The 25528-nt window shown below is 43.7% G+C and overlaps 3 protein-coding genes across 3 annotated transcripts in view; 2 read left to right on the top strand and 1 right to left on the bottom strand.

The window, feature by feature from the left end:
- Positions 1-13161, top strand: part of LOC146199102 (uncharacterized) — a 62174-nt gene extending 49013 nt beyond the window's left edge. Inside the window, exons 20-24 of the mRNA XM_084594582.1 lie at positions 1040-1098; positions 3720-3839; positions 5035-5256; positions 7901-8109; positions 10074-13161. Coding sequence (XP_084450708.1) covers positions 1040-1098; positions 3720-3839; positions 5035-5256; positions 7901-8109; positions 10074-10181 — 718 coding nt within the window. The 3' untranslated portion in view covers positions 10182-13161. The remainder of the gene's footprint in view (positions 1-1039; positions 1099-3719; positions 3840-5034; positions 5257-7900; positions 8110-10073) is intronic.
- Positions 13162-13757: 596 nt separating this feature from the next.
- LOC146199101 (SPRY domain-containing protein 7-like) lies at positions 13758-20347 on the bottom strand. The gene is made up of 5 exons (XM_084594580.1): positions 20153-20347; positions 18910-19026; positions 17583-17743; positions 15962-16064; positions 13758-14576 (listed from the first exon to the last, which is right to left on the bottom strand). The coding sequence occupies exons 1-5, from the start codon at positions 20262-20264 to the stop codon at positions 14479-14481; spliced, it is 591 nt and encodes a 196-aa protein (XP_084450706.1). The 5' UTR covers positions 20265-20347; the 3' UTR covers positions 13758-14478.
- Positions 20348-20526: 179 nt separating this feature from the next.
- Positions 20527-23930, top strand: Roc2 (Regulator of cullins 2). Its single transcript, XM_084594581.1, has 3 exons — positions 20527-20712; positions 20930-20977; positions 23572-23930. The coding sequence occupies exons 1-3, from the start codon at positions 20562-20564 to the stop codon at positions 23688-23690; spliced, it is 318 nt and encodes a 105-aa protein (XP_084450707.1). The 5' UTR covers positions 20527-20561; the 3' UTR covers positions 23691-23930.
- Positions 23931-25528: the final 1598 nt, after the last annotated feature.

The following is a 25528-nucleotide window of genomic DNA, read 5'->3' as shown; positions in this document are numbered from 1 at the left end:
CATCCACGCACAGTGGACTTAAAACACACCACTGCCATAGTGGCCTGTTAAGGTGGTTTAAAAAGTCCCAAAATTTTATTGTGCACCACAGCTAAAGTTCCTAGTCACTGATATTGACGATCTTTGCTCAAAGCAAGACCTTGAAGCCCTAGCATCGAACCGAAGGTTTAGTGAAATGTGATGTGCTAGTGCACGCATTTTGAATGCGGTCAAGTGAGCTAAATTGGCTGTAATTTTTCTTTTAAGCAATATCACTATGTCTAGCATTGTGAGTACTAGTATGCCACAGCCCTACTTTACCAATGAGGAATTCTCTAACCACTCCAAAGTTGTTTCTTTTTTTCTGTCGTTTTTTTTTTTTTTTTTTTTTTTTCCTCTGTCGAAACGGAGCCTTAATGCTGTTGTGTTAAATGCTGCTATGATGAAGGCATGCATGCCCTTGTTTCCCTGTGGTGCAAAGGCGTATAAATGTACTGAGGTCACATTGAAAAGTTACTTCGTATGTCTGGCAGATATGTGGCTGTAATATTTGTGAATTTCATCCATGCTCAGCTACTGATCTGCCAAGGACATGAAGGGCAACCCACCCTAGTGTCACTCACCTGCAAGTTATGCCATATTGCAATGATAATGCTGCTATTGGTCTCGCTGGTATTGTGATCAGTCTAATGTGACTATGGTGACTGCCATTGTTGCGTCCTTGTTCACGTTAAAGCGAACTTACAGAGGGGAAACTTTGTCATAGCAGCATTATTGCAATACACCGAGTGAATGCTGAAGCTTTGAAATGCATTTTCAAATAGTCATCTAACACCGGGGCAGCTCGTCAAGCCTGAATGCCATTTAAAAATATGCCGCGCAGCGTGGCTATTACTTCATGTTTTGAATGGTGGCCTCTACATGGATGAAGGAGTCAGCTTAAATGTCAAGTAACCCAAATGAAATATTGCACTGTATGGATATTTGCTACTGTGGCTGTGGCTTTTGTGGAGAACTTTCTCACCTTATGTATGTTTTTATTTTTATTTTTTAATTGCAGAATTGAAGTTGACGCAGTGCCCATCAGCCCCGATGAATCTCCACGTTCAGCTCAAGGAAGTATGTGATGAGTCACCACAGAAAAAAGAAATTGAGGATTTTATTTGGTGTGCCCAGTGAAGATGCAGGGGCTAAATGAAACTGTCTTGCTTACCAGCTCAGCGACATCTGCTTCTCTGTCATTTGCAAAGCACTTGACTAATTGTTATTGCTTTTTTTTAAATCTTTAATCTGCTATTTTGGTCAGGAGTGATGAATTATAGATTGCATGCGTTTTGTCAGCAACCAACAGGAGCATGTGTGATTTTTCAAAGGAAAGCCATCTACACATTATTTTCTTTCATATTGCAATCTTCATGTTGTTGCTGTTCCTCTGCATCCTTGACTTGTTATACAGTTAAACCTGGTTGTAACGAAATTCTAAAATGTCCAGGCAATTTTGTTACATCCAGGTTTTCATTATATGCAGCTTTCGCGTGAAGACTTCAAAGAACAATGCTGAGCGCCTTATTGAGAGTTGAACGTAAGGGAAGCTTCTTTGAAACTGTTCGTAGTAAATCAGAATTATTCCAAGTCATAGATGCAGTGAAATGTTTCGCAAGCGGGCTGAAGGTGAGGCGCAACTACAGTTGAACCCGGGTATATCGAACTTGAAGGGGATCACGAAATAGTTCGATATATTGATAATTCGATATACAGAAATCGGCTTGTGACGGCACTTATGATTCGAAAAAACGATACCGTATTTGTCGCGTAATCAACCCACTCGCATAATGAACCCACCCTTCACTCTTGTACCCGAGAATTAGGAAAAAGAAAAAAAAAAGCGTTAAGGCCAGCTCGCTCACATGCAAGCGATTGAGCGATCTCAGCCAGGAGCGGCAGCGACAGAGCGAAAAATTTCCAACTTGGAACTGCGTCCCTTTCGCCGCTCGAGCCACCGCGGCAGCTCGGAACAAGGTTTCTGTGTCGCCGCGGCAGAAATCGTGAGCGTTTTCGCTGCATGTCGATGGCGCGCCACTCCGTTTCGGTCGTCTCATCCACAGCTCATTTCTTGGTAGCGTGCCAAGATGCTGCGCAGCGATAACGTCACGGCGCGGGGCGGCGCGTTTAACTTTTGATAGCTCCTGCGGTGGCGGGGAGCGAACTTGGCATAGTACCCGTGATGGCTTGATTGCACAAGCCTGGTTCCATTTATCACTCTGCGCTTGGGGCGGGCGTTATGATCGCAGCTGACCACGTGCTTTCGTTAATTCATATGTGCAAGGATAAACGACTACCCCCCTTCCCCCCCCCCCTCAAAAAAGAAAAACCTGCTGCTCTTTAACGTCCGCAGCCGGCCATATCTTACGCTACGCCCCGTGTACAGCACAGCGATAAGAATAAATGACTCTCGCAAAAAAAAAAAAAAGAGAGAGAGAGAGAGGAAGAGATCTGCCGCTTCCTAACGTCCGCAGGCGCCGTAGCCATGTCAGCTGCCGTGCGCAGAGTGTTCGCAACACACGCAGGAGGAAGTGTCGGATGTCTGTCTGAAAACAGGCTGAGCTGGCTTGACGCATGCGTAAGCTCGTGCTAAAGGAAAGAGATAGCTCAGCTAAAGAACGGGCACACCCACGCACATGTTTTGCAAACGTCGTGTACTGGAGCGCAGGAAAGGATAACTGCAGATGCGCGCGCGCCTTTGAGGAATGGGCGCAACGCTGTCCAGACCAGCCGTAGCCGAACTGTCCCCTCATTCCTTCGGCGCGTGGCTTGAAAACGTCACGCGGCAAACGGCCAAGGGTGATGCGATCGTTTTTGGGGAAGGCACACTTTCCAGTGCGTGGTGCGGAGTTCGATATATCGAACGACCGGTGAAATTGAGTTCGATATATGACGCAGCTTTCCTATACTTTTACATGGGATTTTCAAGGGGATATTCCGTGAGTTCAATATAACCAAAATTCGATATATCCGGGTTCGATATAACCGGGTTCGACTGTATTGCAGCAGCCTCCACCTCCGCCATGGCACGCACAAGGCATCTAAAAGAGGGGCGGGGATTTGGGGTGGTGGAGGAGTCGTAGTCTGGAGGGAGAGTACGCGCGGTTACGCTGCCATCGGGAAAGGAAGTGACTGCGTCTTCACACATGTTCCTCATGTCAATTCATGTTTTATCGTCGTGAAACTTGTGAGGTTTTGCCAAATTTCCAGTAATTCAGCACTAGCTGAGATATAGTCTTCATAGTCTTTGCTGCGAGGTCGTTACATCAAGGTCAACAGCTGCAACATGTTAGTTACATGGAGTTTTCAAATACATGCAGTTCCATGGGGATTGGGGGATTGAAAAACTTGTAGTATACCGCTACATGGAGGTTTGTTACTTAGAGGTTTAACTGCACAGACACCATGTTCCAGCATGCTTAGTAGAAATTTGTAAGATTTTAGCATTTTCTTTATATGACTGCGATAGGAAAACTCGTGAGAGCACCGACTACATACTTTGTTTTCTCTTTGTCAGTTTGAACTTTTTGAACTTGGGAGAAACTTCTGAGAGACGTGTAAAATTTTGCCTGACGGTATGTCTCGCTATTGTAGTTTGGCATCAAAGCCGCAGTAGTTCCATGGTGCACGCCAGTTCACCTTGGTCGGAGGTGTGGTGATATGGGCTGGAGATGTTTAAAGCATAATTTTATGTTCAGATGGCGCTGCTCCTGCTGCTACCCTGGAAGACGAGTTTGACCCCATCAGCGATGAGGAACTGGATGCCCTCCTCAATGAGTGCGACGCGAAAGAAGAAGAAGAAGCTCCTGAACCTGGACGTGAGTCCGTATTGCATCTAGAGCGGAAATATGTGAGAGTGAAGGTTTTGCACCCTTTCACGGTGCCACAGTACAGCAGATGGTTAACGCGGAATGTCAACCTATTTTGCGCTCTTATTGAGGTGTCACATGAGCTTATGTTCCACGCATTTGTGGGTTTGCCTCCTGTAGCAGTTTTTTTTTGTGGTGACTTATTGCATTTGCACTGGTAAGTTCTCAGTTTTCTGTGTTCCTGCTTTATGGTTTAATTCATGAATAGAGCCTACAGAAAGAAGGAAGTGTTGGTTAAATGTACAATGTCAATTGCTACCTGACCAAAAAAATAAAGTGTACAAGAGCCAAACGACACATCTCCCGTGTTATTTTGTATATCACCTGTTCTTTAGTATTTCCACAAGCCTTTTCTCATTATGCTTGCATGTTCTTGAGTGTTCGTGATTTCCTTGTGCCTTTCCAGCCCAGAAGTGGCCAGTTGATCAAAAGTGTGCCTAAGCTGCACTAGAATGAACTGGATGCCCGTGAAAAAAAAACAACTAAGAACCTAAGAAAATGTTTTTAGTACGAATGCAATGATGTCAACCTTGTGGCTGTGATTCAAAAATAATATGCCAACATTCTGCGTAAGCTTAGGTAACGTTAGTAGTATAAAAAAAAGTGTGCTTTGCAGTAGCATAGCTGCTGCATGATGTCATGGCGTATTCAAATTGTATCATTTCATGCAGTGTTTGATAAGGCAAATGTGTAGTGCAAAATGTGTAGTGTTCGGCATGTTCATTTTCCCTGCATCCCTCAGTCCTTTCACCCTGCCGAGTCTTGTCACTGGACTGACATGAAATAGCGATGCAATTGACTTGCGCTGCAGAGTGTGCTTCCATCCGCTCGAGTTATCATTAGTCACAGATGTAGCTTCACAAGCAGTGGCAAACAGTGTGAACAAGACCTTGTGCGCCGACCAACAAGGTGCAGGGGTTTGGAAAGTGGCACACCTGTGTCACAGAAGCTCCGGGTGCCTTGGGGCCAGTCACATGCTGAGGGAGCCTGGTAGCTGCAGAGGCATGTTCGTTTGTCTCTTGCAGACGTAATGTTCGGTACAAGGCTTTACGAGTCGAAACATTTATACGCATATGTGCGCACCTCTCTACTACTACTGTTACTGTTTGCTTCTGATGCCCAATGTGTGTGTGTGTGCGTGTAGAAGCAATCTCGGACGTGCTGGACATTGACTGGTCAGTCTTGGCGGCGGACCGCCCCAAGGTGCTCAAGAGCGCTGAGTACAACTCGGCCTTGGAGCGCTTCACTGGGGCCCGTATGCTGGCTCGCATTGGCATCTCGAGGGACCTGGCAGGGGAGGAGTTGGCCGAGCAGTTGGCCAACTTATGCCAGAAGGAGCTGACCAAGAAGGAACCTGCTGGCCAAGGTATGCATGCCAGTTGATGCAGACTCTGCAACTTTAAGCCGGAGATGGGGCTGAGCTGCGTTGGGAGGGTACATTATGATGGAGTGCAGTATATTCAGTACAGTCGTGTATGGCATGGTCACAGGACAGTGCATAATATAATGGTATGCCGAGTTTGATGCATTGATGCTGCACACAGGCTATGAAGGACACTGTAGCTGAGTGCTCTGAATTAATGTGTATCATGTGGGTTTGCTTGCAAAAGTTCTTATTGCCTCTTTTCCTACCATGGAATAGACACATTTGTGTTTTTGGTGGTAGAAGTCTGCCTATGTGAAGTTAAAAAAAAAAAAAAGTCCGTAGTTAACAAACTATAATTTATACACCTTCTCTGATGAATCTATTTAAAAAAAGATGCAGTCATGATTTTACTTTTGAACTGCAGAAAGATAGTTGAAAGCACAGCAAGATTTATGAATTCATGTGTATATTTGAGAGATGTGCAAATAAATTCCAAACACACTAAGTGGTTTGCATTTGAAATGGCTGTGATATCTGTGCAACAAAGCAAGAACTGTTCTATCTACTCAATATTTTTAGCTTTGGCTTTGTATATTACTTCACACTTAAATGCACTAAGGCACTGCATTGTCTTAAATGTAGCAACAGAGACGTGGCAACACTGAAAGTATGCAAAAACATGAAAGCTCTGTCACTTTTTCATACGTATGCAGTTTTTTTTTTTACTCATACTTTTTATTAGGAGTGTGCGGTATTGAAACTTTTGAGCACAGATTGAATACATATGAGAAGAAAAAATTTGCACAAGTTTGACGTGGCTAAACCTAGTATAACATGCAAAAATGCTGGTTTAACTAATTAAATAAGTTTACTAACATTATTTTAAAAATTTGAAGGCTGTCGGCATAAAAGTCTCGTTTTTATGTTTTTTTGGCAATTCTGTTAGAAATATTTAACACATTTTTTAGCTTGGAAAGTTGGCTTCCCACAACGCACATATTAAAAATGGTCTTGCTTGCATTGCTAATACAGTTAATATGTACGCCATTTGTCTTTTTTATGCCTTAAAAGCAGTTAACTTGATTTCCGGCACATTACTATGACTAGCGACTCCATTTTAAATATGTGCATGGCGAGAAGACAACTTTGTGAGCTGAAAAAAATTCGTGTTTTTGACGTTAACCATTTCAAAATTCATTGCCGATAAAGAAAATTTAAAACCTGGACTCAACTGTGTTGAGAGCGTTAAAGTTCTCAATATGAATTTGGGCCTTGAAATCAAAAGTAAAAAGTTCATTTAGTCTATTTTAGCTGGCATTTTAGTTTAGTCCATTTCACCACTGAGGTCTATCGTGTACATAATGTCTACCTTGCTGTACAGTCCACTTGCGCAGACTGCACTGGCCTGTCTCTCACAGGGCTTTGAAATAGCAATTGAAAGTAGGCGTTCAGGCTATTTTTTGGCCTGGCGACGGGGTCCTTCCTGTCATCGTCAAGCTTGTATGTCAGAGATGTGTGGGTAGAAATGCATGATGCAGTATAGACAGATTCTATAACACAGTTTCTGGTCCACTCTGTAACTCCTTGACTGAGCCTCCTTGGCAGCGCCCCATGCGAACTTTCACCAGGGGAGCTTTCCTGCATATCACAGTTCACTAAAACAAGCCAACAGAGCTCTTGCTAGTGCAGTTGTGAAGGTGGCAGGATAAGTGTCATTAGGCGTGAACATTAAATATGTACACATTATGGAAGATGTAGCGAAAAACAGTTCATTGTTGTGTTATGATTGCTGAAAGTGAGTGGGTGATCAGCCGTCTCATATTCATCACGTGTTCTGTGTTAGAAAGCCCACTCGCAGAATTTTGCATTGCGGAGTTGCCCATCTGATTAAGAAGATATCAACGACAATGCTTTTGTGCTGTTAGTTGACACCTTAAGCTCCGTCTTTGGATAATTTGTCCAGATATTTTGGTTTATGCCACTGTTGGATTTTTGAAAGTAGGTGTGCAGCTGGTTGCTACCAAATAATACGGTATTTTCCCAATACCATTCCTAGAATCGAACATGTTGTAAACATAAAACACGTGCAACTCGTACGACTCGAAGCTTTGAATATTTATGTATCCCTACTTTTTACTATGATGCAGAAGTGTTAAAATGGAAAATATGCCTTCCCATACATCTGGGGGCCATATTTGCCATAAACTATTCTACAGTAGTGCGCAATATACTGTCTATGACATACATAGCTCAGAAATTATAGTAATAATTTGGAGGTAAGGTGTTGTTACACTATCCATGGAAGCAAAAAGAAAGCAAAAAAGGTTTAATTCTGCTGTCTAGAAGAATATAGGACCTTTTCGGAGCATTTTGAAGATATACATTGGACAAAGGTGAGCAGAAAACAATTATTGGTCTTGCCGCTAAGAGTGGATGTCGGCATGAAACAATTTGGAGGAAAGACATATAGCACTCAAGGGCATCTCGTTCCTTCTTTGACAGGTGGCGTCCACTGAGAAACGAGATAGTCTTGTGCCTTGTCTGTTTTTTTTAAATTAGGAGGACTTTGCAGTAAGCGTGTCATCAGACTCCCGTGTCGGTGGGGATCCATAGCCATTTCTCAAGTGCCTTGAACTTTGTGCAGAAGGAGGAGGAGACACGAGCGCAGGAGGAGGAGGAGATGGTGTGACGCAAGTAGAGGGCGGTTTCTATCTGGAGCACCTGACGGCTAGCTTTCACGCAGCAGCTGTGGCGGCACGGCGGCAACGGAACCTGGTATTGGACTCGTGCGGACGCTACTGTCGCGCCCTCTCAGCGCGCCGGGATCTCATGTTGCGGCGAGCACTCTGCAAGGTGCGCCACCATATTTCTCCTCTGCCATTTGAGCCCCAGCGGTCACTTTGGGGGATTTTACCCTCCTCAGTTGGCGAGAGGCTTCACATATTGATGTGGAGCCTGTGTCCACGTGCACAAACTGATAGTATGAATGGAGTGGTTTTTACTCGAAGCGTGTACCGCTCATTCACTCGAAGAGGCACTGCCGTAACCCAGAAGCAAATTATGCACGGGATTTCATATCAAAATTGCGACGCAACAATTCTTTGTGCAGCGTTCAAGATGGCATTGTACCGTTTCACTTCCCATTTAGTCGAGTGGGAGGCGAGCTTGCGATAGGGATTCCGGGACTCATACCGACGACTTACGTACAGGGTCATCCACTTGGCATTCCTAGCCTGAATTGCTTTGGGACATTAAACCCTCTGAACCGAACCAATTAGAATGCAGTCAGGAGCACTGCTTGCTATGTTTTAATGCAAGAAAATCTATAGTACCCAGCCCTCTAAATTGAGAACTAGAATACAGAAAACTAATCATAAGACAACAGTCCAGATCCAATTCACACGCTTGGCCAAGGCTAGACTTACTAGGCTGCGCACATAATCACGAGAATCAGTGGGAGTTCGCGGAACATGCAAAAGCAGCCCGCGGAACCAAGTTTTAGAACTTTTGCTTTAGAGAAATGGAACACAGATATTTAATGAAATTGTATACAATTCACACGCTTGGCCAAGGCTAGACTTACTAGACTTACTAGGCTGCACACATAATCACGAAAATCAGTGGGAGTTCGCGGAACCCGCTAAAGCAGCCCACGGAACCAAGTTTCAGAACTTTCGCTTTAGAGAAGCGGAACACAGATATTTAATGAAATTGTATACAAATAACTTACATAATATCAGCTATTAAACTTTGGATTTGGCTCGTTTTGATGTGAGAATCTAGATTTGACAACATTTTGCTTGAAAATTTATTTTCAGAGGCATTTCTAAGCTCAATTTGTGAAGAAAAAAAAAAAACCTGAAAATGATCATACTATGAATACAGCATAAAAACATTTAGAACACTTAGTCCTGCTGCGATGGTTCAGTGGTTACAGCACTTGACTGCTGAACCTGAAGATGCGGGCTCGGGTACCAGCCACGGCGGCCACTTTTGGATGAATGCGAAAAGCTAGGTGCTTATGTGCTATGTGCTGCAGTGCACATTAAAGAACCCCAGGTGGTCGAATTTTACAGAGCCCTCCAATACGGCATTCCTAGCCTGAATTGCTTTGGGACATTAAACCCTCTGAACCGAACCAATTAGAATGCAGTCAGGAGCACTGCTTGCTATGTTTTAATGCAAGCAAATCTATAGTAGGCTTCTCCATCATGTTTGGACATCAGTCTTCTCTTCTACTGTTCACACTTTGTCGGCAGAAAAATAAACTAGATAGAATATGTGCAATCAAAAACTATTTTACAGGGGCAACTCAGATAGTATAAGGCCCCGCTTTAACCACACTATATGAACATCCCTGCGTGGCTTTATATGCGCAGCATGTCTAACTTGGGACCCAAGGGTCCTGGAAGGCTACTTCCGATTTCACCCTCCCATGTTAATGGTGAATCATGAGATCACAATGCTTGCTTCATTGACCATGAATTGGTCACACATAAGTTGGTGATACTGCTGGGAATACCAAGCTGGCTAGGCATTGTAGTAAAGTACTAGTGCTTTTGCACTAAATCTAGAGTATGCGTTTTATGAGTTGCCCTTGTCAGAAACGAGTATCAATAGTTACAGCGATATGGGAAATACCTTTAGCTGATGGCAATGACAATGATTAACAAGTTGCAGGTTTGGAGAGCGAGGAGTTTCCTTGCTTTGCTTGTCTCGTGCAGCGAGTGGTGCATTGGCTGCCCAAGCCAGAGCAAGATGAAAGGACTAGAAGTGAAACAAGGCTTAGTAGTGATCTGCCTTTGCTGTCTTCGCAGGTGTACGAGCGAAGTTCTTCCGAATCGGCTCCAAATGTGGACTTGGAATTGTACCGTCGCAGTCTGAAGTTGTACCAGTCTCGTACACAGGTGCCACTGCAGTGTTAGACCCGCTCTCCACAACTGTTGCACTTCTTCCCAGACTTGTAACTTTTCCATTGCTGTGTTGCTTCAGAATTATTAATTGTCATGCGTTTATGCCAAACACTTGCAACTGTACACCTTTTATTCTTCCTTCATGCCTTTCTGCTCCCGTCTTTGTTGTTCAGCATGGTTGGGTTTGTCCACAAAGGGAGCACATTTTGCAATCATTTCCCAGCTGCCAGAGCTTTTGTTTCCTTGCTTTATCTTCTCATTCTTCATCTTTTTCTTGGTCTTGACTAACATTTCATCCAGTCCATCAGTGTTGCCTTTCCTGACGAAGCATTAAAAATGTGAAAATTGCCATTGATGTGTAATGCTTTGTTCATTATGTAAATCTTGTCTACAGCGCAGTACTGGTGTAAGCACCATACCTTACTTTAGAGGGTCACTCATTCAGTTTTGTTTTACTGTGGTAGTTCCTAAGCATTGTTTCTAAAAGCACACTGCAACTAAAGCATCGCACAGCTTCACCTGTCTTAGTCTAGCTTCGATTTTGGCAAATCATATACCCTCCTTTTTTTCCCCGTCCAAAGGGGAGAATTTGGGGGACACAAATATAAGGGTAAGATGAAAGTGTTTGTGGATCTCTTCTGTGGCTACCTTCAGGGATCTTTGTTTGTGTACATGCACTTTGCTACTCCCTAATCATTGATCCCCTAATTTGTGCCCACCGTTGTCGCGCAGTTGTTAGAGCGCTCGACTACTGTTCCCAAGGGTGCAGGATCGAACCCCGGTCACGGTGGATGCATTCCAGTGGAGGCAAAAAGCAAGCCACCCATGTTCTGTGCGATGTCAGTGCACGTAAAAGAAAAAGATCCCCAGATAGCAGAAATTTTGAGAGCCCTCCACTACGGAGTCTCTCATAGCCTCAGTCACTTTGGGACGTTGAACCCCATAAACCAAACCAAACCTAATTTGTACCTCTTATGTCCCACGTGCTCAGGCAACATACCACAGCAAAATACCACATTGTGTGAGAAACCAGACATAATTACTATAAATTCCCATACAAATCTCATCAAGTGGGCTACAGGTAGCATGTCTGACCATCACCACAGAGATCTTGATATGCAATAAGAGACCAGCCAATGAAGATTTGAGCACAGATTTGAGTCGAGTCACGTGTTGTTCCTTCGTCACTTTACTCAGTCCCGTGCAAGGGAATCGTTTGTAGACGCTTTATCGCCCATCTGCAGCCGTGAAGTTTGCTGCCGGGAGAGGGATTCTGCACGCTAGCATGTTGTGCAGTGACCCTCAAGTTTGTGCCCACACATTTCTCTTGCTAGGAAACACTTATAATCATCCCAAAACAAACATTTGTAGCATGGTCATGCATGGCATCATGATTTTGTTAATCTTTGGGAACCACCAAGCACTAATCATTCAGTTCAACCTTTCAAATATGTGGCTGCAGCTTTGTTTTTGAAGGTGTCAATTACACACTTGTATAAAGTAACTGGTTAACAGCTCCCCGTTTCAAGCACGATTGCTTGCAAATGTTCAAAAATATGCCTGCAGTAAACATAGCAAGATAAAAAACATTGAAAAGACTGCTCAATTCATATCAGCTGGACTGTCCTGCACTACCATCTTGCCAGTCCATCAGTATTCACCCATTTATTTCATATCTGCTACAAGCACATGGCGAAAAATATGCAAATAACTAGCTGGGGCTTTAATAGGTCTGCCTATATTAGCAGCAGCAAAAGACCTTCCGAAACAATTCCCGGCCACCTTTTCTTTCAATTGCCCACTGTCTTTTGTGGCTTGTAATTCGCAACTGGAATTAACATGCCGTTGCTGGCTGAGTAATAGAGCATCTCTTGGAAGAAGGCAGCAAAGCAGGCAACACAAAACATAAGCACACACAAACGTGACGACAATGCTGCACTTGACTAGAACCCGCACTTCTCCCTTCACGTCTGTAGCCACTTCTTCCTTACCTTTAACGTCCTGCTGGTATGCACAGAAATTCCAATTCCTTCTTCAACAATACCACTAAAGGCATACTGACACATTGGTCCCCCGAGTCCCTGATCTCACCTGCTTCAAAACTTTCCCTCCTTAATAGTTTTCAAAAACTTAACATTGTGAAGGTCAGCTGGAAATTTTTGGTCTCTACAAACAATGCAGTCTTTGCAGTGCACCGCGAGATTAGTGCCAGACTTCTCCGATATTGCTGTAGCGTGCTCTCTAATCCTATCATTGATACATATTCCAGTCTGTCCAATATATTTCTTTCCACAATGCAAGAGAATCTGGTAAACAACCCCCTGAACACAATTGGAGTACCTAGAAGTTTTGCATCTAGAAGTCCTGGTTGTTCACCCGCACACACATCCCTTTTGCTCTGTTTGGTGCCGTTTGAATAACCCGGATGCCGTATCTGTGACCAATCTTCATCAAATTGTGGGTCAAGCCATGAACATATGGTACCACTGACCACTTATTTCTTTCTATTATGCTACACAGTAAATACTCGGGATACCCTGCCTCCAGAAGCCTCTCAGTCTGGCTTAAAAAACTGCTGCCTTCTTCCAAGAGATGTGTGACCAACTAGCTCAACGTTCAACACTATTAAGAGAGTATGTTCTTGAAAGAACACAAAAGAGAAGCAGCGCAGTCGTGCATGGTTAGAGCAAAACTTGTGTACCCTTTGTGCTGGCTGTGCGATTTCCAGTAGCCAAGAAGCCTGCACTGTCAAGAATGAGTGTTTCAGGGCTCCTTCAAGAGCTGCACTTGTGGCAAAAAGAGCATTGCCCTGGTGACACCACCACTGGCTAATGTCTACAACAGCACGAAATGGCTGCCACATAACTGGTACAGGGCCGCGTTTAATATTCCTTCGACTGTAAGCTGCTGCCTTACGATTGTTAGCTTTGCAGCAGAGCTTGGAGCTGAAGCAGAAAGCTATAAAAAAAAAAAAAAAGCAAAACAAAACAAAGGCATACTCTCTGCAATGATGCCACTGTTGCATAATGAGAACATTTCAGTACCTGCCATCTTTAATAAACCCATAACAAGGAACTCGTGAGTTCTCACTATAAACAACCCAATCTGAACAAGGCAATATGACCAACATTTTTGTGTCTTAATGTGACGTTGGTATCAATTTGTAGATGCACGAGATGCCTTGTGTTTGTACAGATTGTTCACGCCTTTACAGCACTGGTTCTTGAGTCCACAAAAAGATGGAAGCAGGCTTTTTGTTTCTTTCTGCCCATATAGCAGTATAGCCAAGTGAGTTTTGACATACTGTACCCAAACAGCTCAAGGCCAACGCCATGTGATGTATGCTTGCCTATACACACTTGTACTGCTAAATCAAGTGCACTATTATAAGCTACAGGATGCTTGCATTGGTCCTAAGCAATATTTTGTCTCTGCACAAGCAATAAATTTAGTGAAGTGACAGCAAAGGTGACAATGGGTCTTGCCTGCAATCTAGTGATTGGTACGATGTTGTACATCTAGCTCCACATGACAAAGGCAAGCACAGAGGGAGATTGCTGCCACAGTTGCGCACATCAAAAAGCAGAATCTCAGCATCTCGGCTTTATTATTCGTGTCGAGACTTCCTCAGCTTGCGCAGTAGTATAAATTATAGTTGAAGTATATTACAAGCAATATACACAAAGGTTTACTACAACTGTACATCTTGTGAAACCAAGGATGCCCCAAAAAGGGGGCTTACTATCCTTGTACACACCAAAAAAAAAAGCTTCCAATGCATACAGAACACTCTCAATGCTCCTGTCGTACTTCATCCGGTGTCTTGTGGGGCCTTCAGCCGCAGGCAGCATCAAACACTGAATAAATAAACTTCACAAAATGGTAGCTAACAGCATGAACTTAACAATCACTGTGAGGTCTCAATCCTAAATTTCTCTTCTTGTATAGCCAACTGCAGTATTCCGGTGTAACGGATTCATGTGCCCAGTTTTCAGTTTCATTTTGATCAGGGCTCAGTACTTTGACATGGGCGTGCACGATTGAGCTCACCTGACATGGGCATTAAACAAGCATAATGCGCACGTCTGAACTGCGCAACATAAACTGTCGCATTGAATGGCTGTATGGCTGTATGGCAACATGGAACGGGCCAGAAAGTGACTTTGCAGAGGTGGCCATGGCGGCTGTGATTGACAGCTCGTGGTGGAGAGCTTTGCGTGCACTGAAGGACAGCACTGACGACGAGACTGCCCCACAAGACAGTGAGTGCAGTCCACTGCAATGGAGAAGTAAGTGGTTTGCACGGTCTTCACAGTAAAGACTGTTCCATCATGATCTGCTCAAAGCCCAGTGGCGGAGTGTGGAAGAACGAAGAGAACACCGCATCCAGGATGGCTCCGTCATCAACTGAGAGCAGAAAAAAAAAAAAAAAAAGATGAGCATAAGGGCAAAATGCTGCGTGCCTAAGGCGCATAAACCGAGCCAGAACTGCTTGGGAGTTGGGATGGCAAGAACCTACTCCCATCCTCTCAAAACAATAAACCAAATTTGCTCATCAGAACAGTTGGTGGTAAGTGCAGTGCTCCAACAAGGTTGGTTATGCTGCCTCAGTTTGTTTTTCTTCTCTGATCCAACTTTGGAACAACGGAAGAGTTAAATGTCCACTATAAGCAGCATCGAGCATTTAGGTGGTCGTTTCGCATCTGTCGCCTATGACTACAAGAATGTGTGGAAGCAATCAAATAAGCAGTAAATAGCAAGACAGATTTTAAAATGACCAAGGTTCTGATAAGAAAAGGGGAATAAATTCTAGAGACGATTATGGTACTCCCTAATGTGAAATTTGAATGCAGCTAAGTATGTAAGCACAGTTACAAACTACTCTATTTTTCTCATGAGCCAGAGAATTCCTGAGAGGCATTCCGAGTACTTTTCATCTTCCTGCAGACGATATTGTGCATTAAACAGTGACACAAGCTCCATAGACGTTTGAATTTTACACATTTGCCTTCTTGCCTTGAATTTCACTACACACGGAAGCAACCAGAGCCAAGCATGGACTGTTTGTTAATGCAGTCCAGAAGTTCATCTATTCCGCGATTTTTTTCAGTGCGCAGGGTTGATAGTGTCACAAGCGAACCGTTCTGCGCTGAAGCAGCTAATGTTTGTTGTAAATGCTTTTTCATACGCTTTCGTATGCTAATGAATGCAGTGAGCTGGATCCCTGGAGGAACTTTGCAAGCAGAAACAGCATGCAAACCCTGCCAAACTGAGTTCTGTAAAACACTTTGCATTTAGGCATGTCATGCTTTGTTGGTAAAAAGCACCTAGTGATTTGCGCATCTGTTATCTGTGTGTTTGGCATTACATCTATGCCAAAAGATAAACGCGCGTGGTATGGTTGGAGGGAGCACAAGGTCATGTGACCATCACACTAGTTCCTGTCAAAGAGGAAGCCAAGACTTTTCAGTAAGTAGTGGGGGAGTGCAAAATCAAATGTACCCAGAAAGACTTTTCAGTAAGTAGTGGGGGAGTGCAAAATCAAATGTACCCAGAGTGTTTTTGAGACAAATAAATGGGCATAAAGTGCATAAAATTTTTTTATCTCATGAATTTAAAATCAAAGGCTTGGTTTGGTTTGTGGGGTTTAAGTCAAAGGAACTGGAACACTATCAAAAACATAATTGTAATAAAGCAGTCCCTATGTTATTAGTACTTCTCTGGGGATGAGGGAAAAAAAAAGGAAAAACAGTGTTGGTTTTATTCGCTTCCAGCAATGATAAGAAACTCACCATAGAGAACAGGAAAGACTTCTCCTTTGACACCGGTCACAGGAATGTGCAAGTCTGTCCCATTAAGGTAAAAGTTGAGCTCTAGGTGGTCATACGTGATTCCCTAGAAGGCAGCACAAGCAAATAAAATTCCATTCCAAACAGCATAGTTGTAATGAGATTTTTTTTTTTTTTTGTAGTGATTAGCACTGTGCTCACTCACACATGCACCATTGAAAAAATTCTGGGTAGCCTTCAGTTGATAAAATGTTGCAAATGACTGACGCTTCAATCTCAGCTGAAGGTGTGAAACTTCGAGGTTTTACACTTTCAATAATAATAATATAATTATCAAGAAGGGAAAGAACTCTCTTTGGATTGTACACATAAAGAATAATTTGACCTTTGCTTAGATTTGATTCCCTTCTTCCCGTCCACCATCTCTTCTTCGCTTTCTCTAGTCTTTTGGCAGAAACTGTTAACCTTGCCCAGGAGAGTTGTGTCATTTTCAATCTCAGCGTCCTCACATAGAATGCTGGTTACTGCTGTAGAGATCGGAGTTTTTGCAGTTAATTTTTTTTTACAAGTACTCGAGCTCCAGTGCCTTCCTTTAAGACGTGCCTGCTGACTTTCTGCAGACATTCTCCTAATCTTGCAGACACATTCTGGGCAATTCTTTTACAGCATGTATAAAATTTCCAATGCCGTAGCAGTTTCCAAATGCCCCTGACCTGGAGATATGCTTTCAAGCTTTCCAGGGTGACCCAACAGTGGCAAATCACCTGCTGCCACCACAAAAGTCGTCCTCTCAACGCGCACTTTGCTCTATTTCAGATCAGTCAATTCTGCTCTCATCCACTCACCATAAAAAACCACACGCTCAAGTCAGGTAGGCTGAAACTTGCATTTTCCACCTGACATGACATATTTGTGTTGTGCATATTTGTGTCATGACATCGACTGCACACAATGACTTAGGACTAGTGTTACTGGCGTTAAATATAGGAGGGCACCCCTCGGATGTACCAGTGGAAGAAAGGGAGAGTTTCCAAAAGATTCTAAAGGAAACAATGGGCACTCCAGGAGTTCAGCTTCAAAACCAATTCACTCGCAGTAGTTTGCTTGTTAAAGTTGCGTGCAGTCTAGGAGAGTAAGAAAAGACAAAGAAGAAGAAAAAACAGGAAACAGGGGCAACGGAAGCGCAAGCACATCTTGACGAATTTATGACGGAAAGTGGGCCACCCAAGATCCTAATATGGCTGGATCCTGGGTTGCCGCTTCGCGTTATGTCTGTCCTCTGTCTTCAATTCTACCATCTGAAGAGCGCTTCTAGTTGCCATGTAGCTTTGCGATTTAGAGGTAAACCAACTCGATTGCAATTTCTAAAGAAAGTTTTTTTAAAATAAAGTCTATTTAAGGATTTTAAAGACCTAAGCGTACCCTAGTCTGAAAAGAATATCTGAAAATAATAAAAACAGTGCCTGATAAGACTGTCTGAGCAGATGAAATCGCCTCAGGGAATAGAAAATTTAAATTAAATGCAATGGCATTCATCTGAAACAATGCACATAAGCCCACTGTGATACAGCGGAGGGAAAAAGCATGCAAAATCTTGCATGAGACCTCAACAAACAATGCTTACTATGACGTCGCCTTCCTGTATTGTCTGCTGTAGCTTGTGGAGAACTTCCTTGTTGCACACCACGGTGGAATCGCTGGTGAGGACACAGCTCTCCAGGTCTTGGCCAAGTGGCACCCTGTTCAGGTCTGTCTTCTGTGTGGCCACTCCCACTCCCCACAAGCCTGATAAAAGACAGACACCAAAAAAAGGAAGGGGGGGGGGGGGGGGGGGGGTAGAAAGAAAGAGTCATCTTTGGCCACAGGCTCAACTGTTGACCCTCAGTACATAAATCTGGCTTGGAAAAAATATAAAATCATGTATGTTTTCGGCAAGATATCCAAATGAATTTTCAAATGGAAAAAGACAATGTGGCTAATTTTCCTTCAATAATCTTTTTCCTTAGAAGCAAGACAGACATACTATAGACCATTTCACGACCCGCGGAGAAACTGGTTTGACTGGGCTGTTAAGGTTTGGTTTGGTTTGTGGGTTTAACGTCCCAAAGTGACTCAGGCTCTGAGAGGCGCCATAGTGAAGGGCTCCGGAAATTTCGACCACCTGGGGTTCTTTAATGTGCACTGACATCGCACAGCACACGGGCACCTTGCTTTTTACTTCCATCGAAAAGCGGCTGCCGTGGCCGGGATTCTATCCCGCATCCTTGGGCACAGTAGTTGAGTGCCCTAACCACTGCACCACCACACCACAGCGGGACAGACTGTTAAGGGGGGCAATCGTCATCTCTTTCCTGTGCTATGGGAGCAGCCCAGCGCTGCAATACGGCAGGGCCCTCCATCCCTTTATGAAATTGTGCATAGGGTACACATCTTTATCTGAATAGCTGTCACTTGCTTTGTTAGCAATACTGAAGCAGAAGAGAGATGCAACTTGAGAGAGATGCAGCAGGTTGAGAGGGAAAGAGGAAAACTATGAACACTGGATTACCAGCATCCTGGATATCCCAGTGGTCTTTAATTGAGGGCCTCAGACAGAACCTGGGCATCTGCAGCTGCAGTAGGCACTTCTGCCTCAGTTTATGGATACAGCAATAACTTCTTCCCGTCCCAGGACCAGTTTGATTACACAATGTTACTGTCATAAATTAAGATGCTGGTATAATGGCCTTGTTTCTTTGCTCCATCCCAAACCATGTAATGTGTCACATACACAATGTGCGTTATATATCAACAAAAATACCTCACTTGTGCAGCCTGAGCAAGCTTTATTTTTGTTTACTAATTTATTTGCAAATACTGCAGGCAGCAACACTGCCCAAGTGGGAGAGGATTGCAGTTTGAGCAATGAAAAGTAATTTATGTAATATAATGCTGAAAGCACTTCTCCTTACCAGCCTGCTGAACCTTGACTTCAAAGTAGGACTTGTTTTGAACCAGGGGTGCATTGGCTAGTGCTGCTCCACTGCCACAGATCCTCTGTCCATTCTTCACAATCACAACATCTTGCCCTGCAAACAGAACATCATAAGGATCAGCCATGACAAGAATGAAGCACCCATTTATTGCTGCTTGCAATCTAGAGAAACTTGCAAAGCATGGAAGTTCAGCAAACGTGTTGATTTTACTTTTTCTAGCACACCACTCCAGCTCAGTACTCTACTGCCGCTTTCCTGCTAGAACTGTCAATGCCAAATATAGACTGCATTCTAGAATGCTTTATTACATGTCAACACAAATACATCTCTATGAAGAAAATTATAATAAATGTATGGGCGGTTACGATAGCACTGTAAATTTGGTCGCTTCCAACTAATGTATCGGGTTGTCCTAATCCTATTCGAATTCAAACTCTTATAGAAATTAAGACCTATTATCCGTTCTCATCTCCCAAAAATTAAATACTGAGGAGGTGATCCAATATATATCAACCTTTATTTTGAGTTCTTGGTCACCCTGAAGTTGTGTTATTTTAATTATTTCAGGATTTGCAATGATTTATATAAGACGACAATTCTTATATTATTCATTTAGACAGGAACATGCATTAATATATCCTGATGATTTTTCTCCTTGCCTGTAAAACTGCATTTCTGGTTATTCAGACAACGGCTTTTACATGCGTTGTTAAGCGCAAGCAGTCACGTTTTCAGTCTCAAAAACGTGGACAATCGTGAAATTGTACATACATCCGATAATTCATGCATCCAATGTATATATTTTAAGGGCAACATCATGAACCAGCAGTCCATTAGATTTCCGCGCGGAGCGAAGTGAGTACGTATCTGAGGAAGTACTACATATACACACCCCTTCACGCTGGGCGCGAAGTTTACTCCCGACGGAGTAATGTACTTGAGGGCAATAACTGCTGGCAAATTCCACCTCATTCGAAAGGAAGGCCCGTACCAGAACGTGATGCAGATTATGCAAACAAATATGCCGTCACATCAGATATATGCGACCAGCAAACAATCCGAAGTCTGAGAAAACGCTGGCTGCGGCTGAAGCTTCTAATCAGCGGAAGGAAGCGAAAGTAAATTAACAGATGAGAGAGGAAGGTCGGAAGCTTGCAGATGCCGCGTCCCACGCTAACAATCGTAGAGTTTTACGAGAGCGGTATCAAGATGTGCATACCCATATGAAGCATGTCCAGGACTACTGTGGGTAGACGGTTTGCCTGGGAGTTCCCACTAGTGAAACCTCCAGCGTTAAAGCACCGGCGAATACAACCGAAACAAGTTGCCATCGGAAATGTCGCTTGTGCTTATTCTCATATATATAACCACAGCACGGTGCGACGGAACGAAGCAGTAGGAGAGGAGGATAAGAATGTATTCCATAAGGCAAATAAAGCGAAGCCTAAGTTTAGTAACCCTTCCATTATTTATATGCGTAGCATTTGGGGTAAAATTTTATAAATTTTGCAGCATGAAGTCTTTTTAAAATATTACCGTGTACGCAAGATATTACGTTCTGTTATAAAGGCAGACATATGCGCAACTGACGCTGTATTTAGTCAGTAACAGACAGCTGTCTTCAAAAAATGGCAGACGAAGATGACATCGACAAGGATGGGGATATTAACGGGCAAAAACCAGACAAAATGTTCGTCCTTAAAAAATGGAACGCCGTGGCGATGTGGAGTTGGGACGTAGAGTGTGATACATGTGCGATATGTCGAGTTCAAGTGATGGGTAAGTAGAGTTTCTTAGCGTTGTTGCTCAACCGCTTCTCCGCGCATCTCGCTTTGTTGCACCGTCACTTGAGCTCAGCGTTATAATGTAGCGCGACTGTTTAGCGCTTTAAAACGCTGGCGCCGTACGAGCACAGAGTTAGCGTTGAACGCACCACACATACCTTCTGTTTGTTTCTGCTCTTGCGGCTTTGTTTTCACTTGTCTTTCGTTCCTAGATGCCTGCTTACGGTGTCAACACGAAAACAAGCAGGACGATTGCGTAGGTGAGTCCCTGCTTCTCCATCGCTGTCAGTGTTATTCAGTCTATTAAATGAAAATTAAATGAAAATGAAAGTTAAATTAAAATTCGATTGAGCGTGCAGCAGTTTGAGCATTGTACTCTTGTGGCGGCGAGTTCGAACTATCGTAGTGAAAACATTATCAGGAGCAGCACCTCGCATCTGACAAACGCGTCGTGCATCTGCACTGTCCACCAACGATTCTGTTACTGAAAGAAGCTGACGTTTCCGCGGCTTAAGAATTTAACCATCTCTCTTCTCTTTTTTTTTTTTTTTTTCTTTAACAAGTAGCCGGTGAAACATTTCGGTGAAATCGATATCTTGGTGGAATATGGGTGCCGCCCATACTGTGATAGTGTGATGCGACGCAGGTAGCCTCGAAATATCGCGCGGTTTCGCGATTAAAGAGACCCGTGTGCTAAGCGTTTGCTGCTTGGTTACCAGTAGCCGATGGTGGCCTGAGTAAACCACACTGAACATATCTTAAACACCAAACAACGAAGACCCTTTATTCAAGGACGCAGGGCACGTGACTTGTTAAGAGACGTAACAAGGCACAAGTACAGCTGCAATCCAATGAAAACAAAACCCAAACTATGTCAGCGGTCTGTCAAGTATATCATTCTCATGTGCTTAATGAAATTTCATTGCACCGAGCAAGCCAACATTTGTAGCCATTGCTGCTGTGCCCGTAGAAAGGCATTTGAGGTTTAGAAGTTAAGCTTATATTTGCACAGTACATGATCCAATTCAGAAGCCCATGCAGCTTTTCAAATCTTTGCAGAAAACTACTATGACACGTGAAGTGCATGTGTACCATCTTTGCCAGAAGTGACCAGGCAGCAGGTTTGCTTTTCAGTCGTATACCGGCACACCTAAAGACTGAAATATTTCTAGGCAAAGCAAGGGTTCATCTTACCTAGCTCAGATTTAGAACGTTTAGATTTAGAGCTTAAGGTCTGCTATAAGAGCCTCATCGCACGGCTGAGAAAAAAAATTGATGGCGGCTCAACTTGGTTAAGCCTCGATAGCGTAGCGAAAGCTACCAAAGATTATGCACAAAGTTCGACTCAAATGTTCTCGTCGCCGATACGCTGGTTGCAAGCCGTAAAGTGTGATTGGCAATTCGGCGCATCTTCTTGCTCCATTTGACAGGCTTCTCTCTATTCCCTTCGTCTTCTTCTCCTTCAGCTCCTTCTTGCCATCTTCCAAATCTTCTTGCTCTATTTGACCGGCTTTTTCTCCTCCTCCATCTTCTCTCTTCCCTTCTTATTCTTTATAGTTGCCATGGTTACGGCTCACTCGAAGTATTGACTAGTGACGCTTGCTCAAAATGTGCCGCTGATTAGCCTAGTGTAGCTTTCGCTACAAGAAACTTCATTGCCTTGTTGTGTAGGGCAAATCCAGTACAAGAAACTCCTCAGCTGTGCAGAGCACATAAGCAGGCTTTCCTGGCACTGTTTTATGCAAAGGCAAATGTAATTCTTTGCTGATTCACTTTTTCTGGTTAGGTCTGACTGAGCATGATCTGACAGTTAATAATCAATTTGCAAAACCTAGGCCATGTTTTTATGTGCAATGTTGTGTGTTTTGTATTTCTATAACGTTTGTTATTGGCACGTGGGCTGATGGGAATTGTCAACTTTTGACTGCGCATAGTATACCGTATTTGCTCGATTCTGAGTGCCCCCTCTTAGATTCGAAAAATCTAGAATACCCCACCCCCTTGTTTTCACATTGATAGGCTGACATCTTCCGCAAACGCGATTGAAGTGCGCTTGAAGTTTAAGCTGTGACAGCCCTCTTCAAACTCATTCCGACTTTTGTTACGGATGCCAAACAGCTGATACTAAACAAACCAACGTGGGCCCATGATGCCTGCGAAACCTGCTCAGATCAGCCGAATTGCCGCGGATTCAAGGTCCATGTGACAGCAAGGTGATAGAGTAATCGGGGTCACTCTTGGCCTGCTTTTGCCCTCCTGTGCCTGCAGCTGTCGTGTAGGGTTCAAATGCAGCTACACAAGAAGCTGGAGATAGTGTCGCACCTCAAACTGCTCCGGATCGACTGAGTGAGCAGGCGCGCTGGCAGCCTTGTCTACGGTTTTGTTCCTCACAAAAAAGGGGGTGCTAACAGTCGCATGCAAACTTTTTCCCCCAAATTTTTTTTTCTGAAGTGGGGATGCTTATAATCGTGAAAATACGGTATGTGCAGTTATGCTTGCAGCTACGTACGTTGGCCTAGATAGAACTAAAAGAAAAGCTGGAGAAAGACAACATTCATGAGATATCTGCCTACTCTGTGCACGCCTGCCATCACTGCTGCTGTGCTGTCCAGTGTAATAAGACAGCGGCCAACTCAACAAGCACAGTGCATACCTTTGCTCTGAAGTAGTGCTCTTCTACCACATGCACACCATGCTTTTGTTCGTGGTCTTTAACTTTTTTCACACACTCATGTACACAGTGTATTTTCTTTATGGGTGCAGTGCGTTTGCATCATGTGCCAGATAAGTGTGCATGCCTGGTTATGGAAGAACAGCTGCAAACAACTGCAAACAACTGCTTCTTGTTTTTCAGTGGTGTGGGGTGAATGCAACCACTCGTTCCACAACTGCTGCATGTCTCTGTGGGTCAAGAAGAATAATCGGTGCCCACTGTGTCAACAGGACTGGATTGTGCAGCGCATTGGGAAGTGATTGTGTGGTGTTGCTTAGCCTTTATGTTCTTACAATCTCCTCTGCCGTACATGTATGTACGTGCATGCGTGGCACCCAGTTCAATCAGCGAGGTGCCCCCAGCATCCCACAATGCTGCAAGATAACTACGAAGGACTCTGCCGAGAAAAAATAATTTTGTAGCAAGTGTGCATTTCGACATCTCCGCAAGTGTTCTCGAGTGTTTGAAGCAAGTAAAACAGAAGATGTAGCTGATCGAGACTGCTGTTCGGTGTTTGTTATATGCTTGTACCAGTGGTGCATTTTCTAATTCAAAAGTTGCTGTGAATAGCGACTCTTTTTATATGAGTTCCATGCTGATGCAGCGAACATTTTCTGTGTACAAGGAGAGATGAAGTACAGAAATGAGAGGCCTCAGTAAAGTGTTTGCTTTCAAAAACATTGCAATGTGTGCTTTCCTAGTCATTGCAAATTTGTCAGTTTTCCCCAATTACTAACTGTGGCACGCAGCTGTTTCCTTTTCTGGCATTAGTGACAGCTGCTGCTGGAAAACTATACTCCTGGGTTTAGTCATTGTTTTCTCTTATAGTAATAAGAGTGTTTACTGGCTACAGATACATAGACTGCCAAACGAAAAGGACAGAAAGAGCGCAAACAAGGTACCTCAATTGCAAGTTGTAGCCAAGTTACTACACAGTAAAGGTGTGAGCAAGCCGAAATTTTCAGCCTGTGCGCAGCCCGAGGCCTGTGCTACCAACAAGAGGCTCGGTCTGGTCCAACCTTTTGCTCAAACTTGAGGTCTGAGCCCGGCTCGACCGTGTGCTCAAGCTTGAGGTCCAATTCTCACCCAGCCCAACTGTGAAGTGACACTACAGAAAGAAAAAATTTCACGGGGATAAGTTTAAGGTTTTTAAGTTTTCAGCTGTCACGCTGAAGATTACAAATCTGTGGAATGAGGCACAGTGCATACGTGAAGTCTCATTCTAGTTTATTATGCAAAAACAGCAAGTTATGCATTGATGAAGTCATCAGGTATGTGCAGCAGTCTTACATTATGAACCCGGCAGCACTGAAGTTCCTTTTACTGCTCTAAATAGTGGCTGGAACGACTAATACTTCCTTGGCAAGTTTTGGGTATATGGTGTCTCTTGCTTCTTCAAAACTGTCCTAGATCAAATTGTGAGCAAATAGATAATTCTGTATCCAAGTGCTGTGCGAGCTCGTCTCACTCACAGTGTGCCTTTCATGGTGGCGGCAAGGAACAGCTGCTGCATCGTATGAGTAGGAAACGGGCAACTAGAGCACCAGATTCTTTGAGTAGTCGATATGTCCCGCTTCCACTGTGGCTGTGTCAAAGCCAGGAGCAAGTCACAAATAACAGACACGTGGGAGAGTTGACAGGATGGCGAGAATCTTGAAACGGATACCTAAACATCTGCGCTGGTGTTAGTGAAGTGAGAGATGTGAAAGTTATAACTGAGCAGTCCACAAGCAGCCTTGTGTATTGTCATTGATGGCTAGCAAAGATTTGTTCATGAGAATTAATGTTGGAAGAGAACGTAGACGCTCTTGCATGGGGAGGGTGCAGAAAAACACTTCCTGCTTGCTTTCAAGATGCCTAGCGCACCTTAGCCATATTTGCACTTTGGCCAGCCCGAGCCCATGCACATTTCTACTACGCAGTGATATTAGACAGTAGGAAATTGATGCACTCAACAAAGTACCCTGCCATGTCCCTACTAGACCACATTTTTTTTAAGCATCTTGCTGCTTCTTAGCTGCGATTGAGCCCATTGCCCTACAATGCTCTGTCTCAAGTTACGTTTCTAGCTTGTGCTATGTCCAAATGCTAGAACTTG

This window comes from Amblyomma maculatum, chromosome 2 (genome assembly GCF_055883805.1).
Source record: "Amblyomma maculatum isolate TAMU_Amacu chromosome 2, ASM5588380v1, whole genome shotgun sequence".
Taxonomy (NCBI): domain Eukaryota; kingdom Metazoa; phylum Arthropoda; class Arachnida; order Ixodida; family Ixodidae; genus Amblyomma; species Amblyomma maculatum.
Note: the sequence above shows the minus strand (reverse complement) of the source record. Positions and strands in the feature narration are given on the sequence as shown.

Coding starts and splice junctions, on each gene's coding strand:
- LOC146199101 (XM_084594580.1), bottom strand. CDS start 20,264: ATGGCAACTTGTTTCGGTTGTATTCGCCGGTGCTTTAACGCTGGAGGT. Junction 19,027..20,152: donor CCTGGACATGCTTCATATGG/GTATGCACATCT, acceptor TTCTGTTTGCAG/GGCAAGATGTTGTGATTGTG. Junction 17,744..18,909: donor AGTCAAGGTTCAGCAGGCTG/GTAAGGAGAAGT, acceptor GTCTTTTATCAG/GCTTGTGGGGAGTGGGAGTG.
- Roc2 (XM_084594581.1), top strand. CDS start 20,562: ATGGCAGACGAAGATGACATCGACAAGGATGGGGATATTAACGGGCAA. Junction 20,713..20,929: donor ATGTCGAGTTCAAGTGATGG/GTAAGTAGAGTT, acceptor TTTCGTTCCTAG/ATGCCTGCTTACGGTGTCAA. Junction 20,978..23,571: donor CAAGCAGGACGATTGCGTAG/GTGAGTCCCTGC, acceptor CTTGTTTTTCAG/TGGTGTGGGGTGAATGCAAC.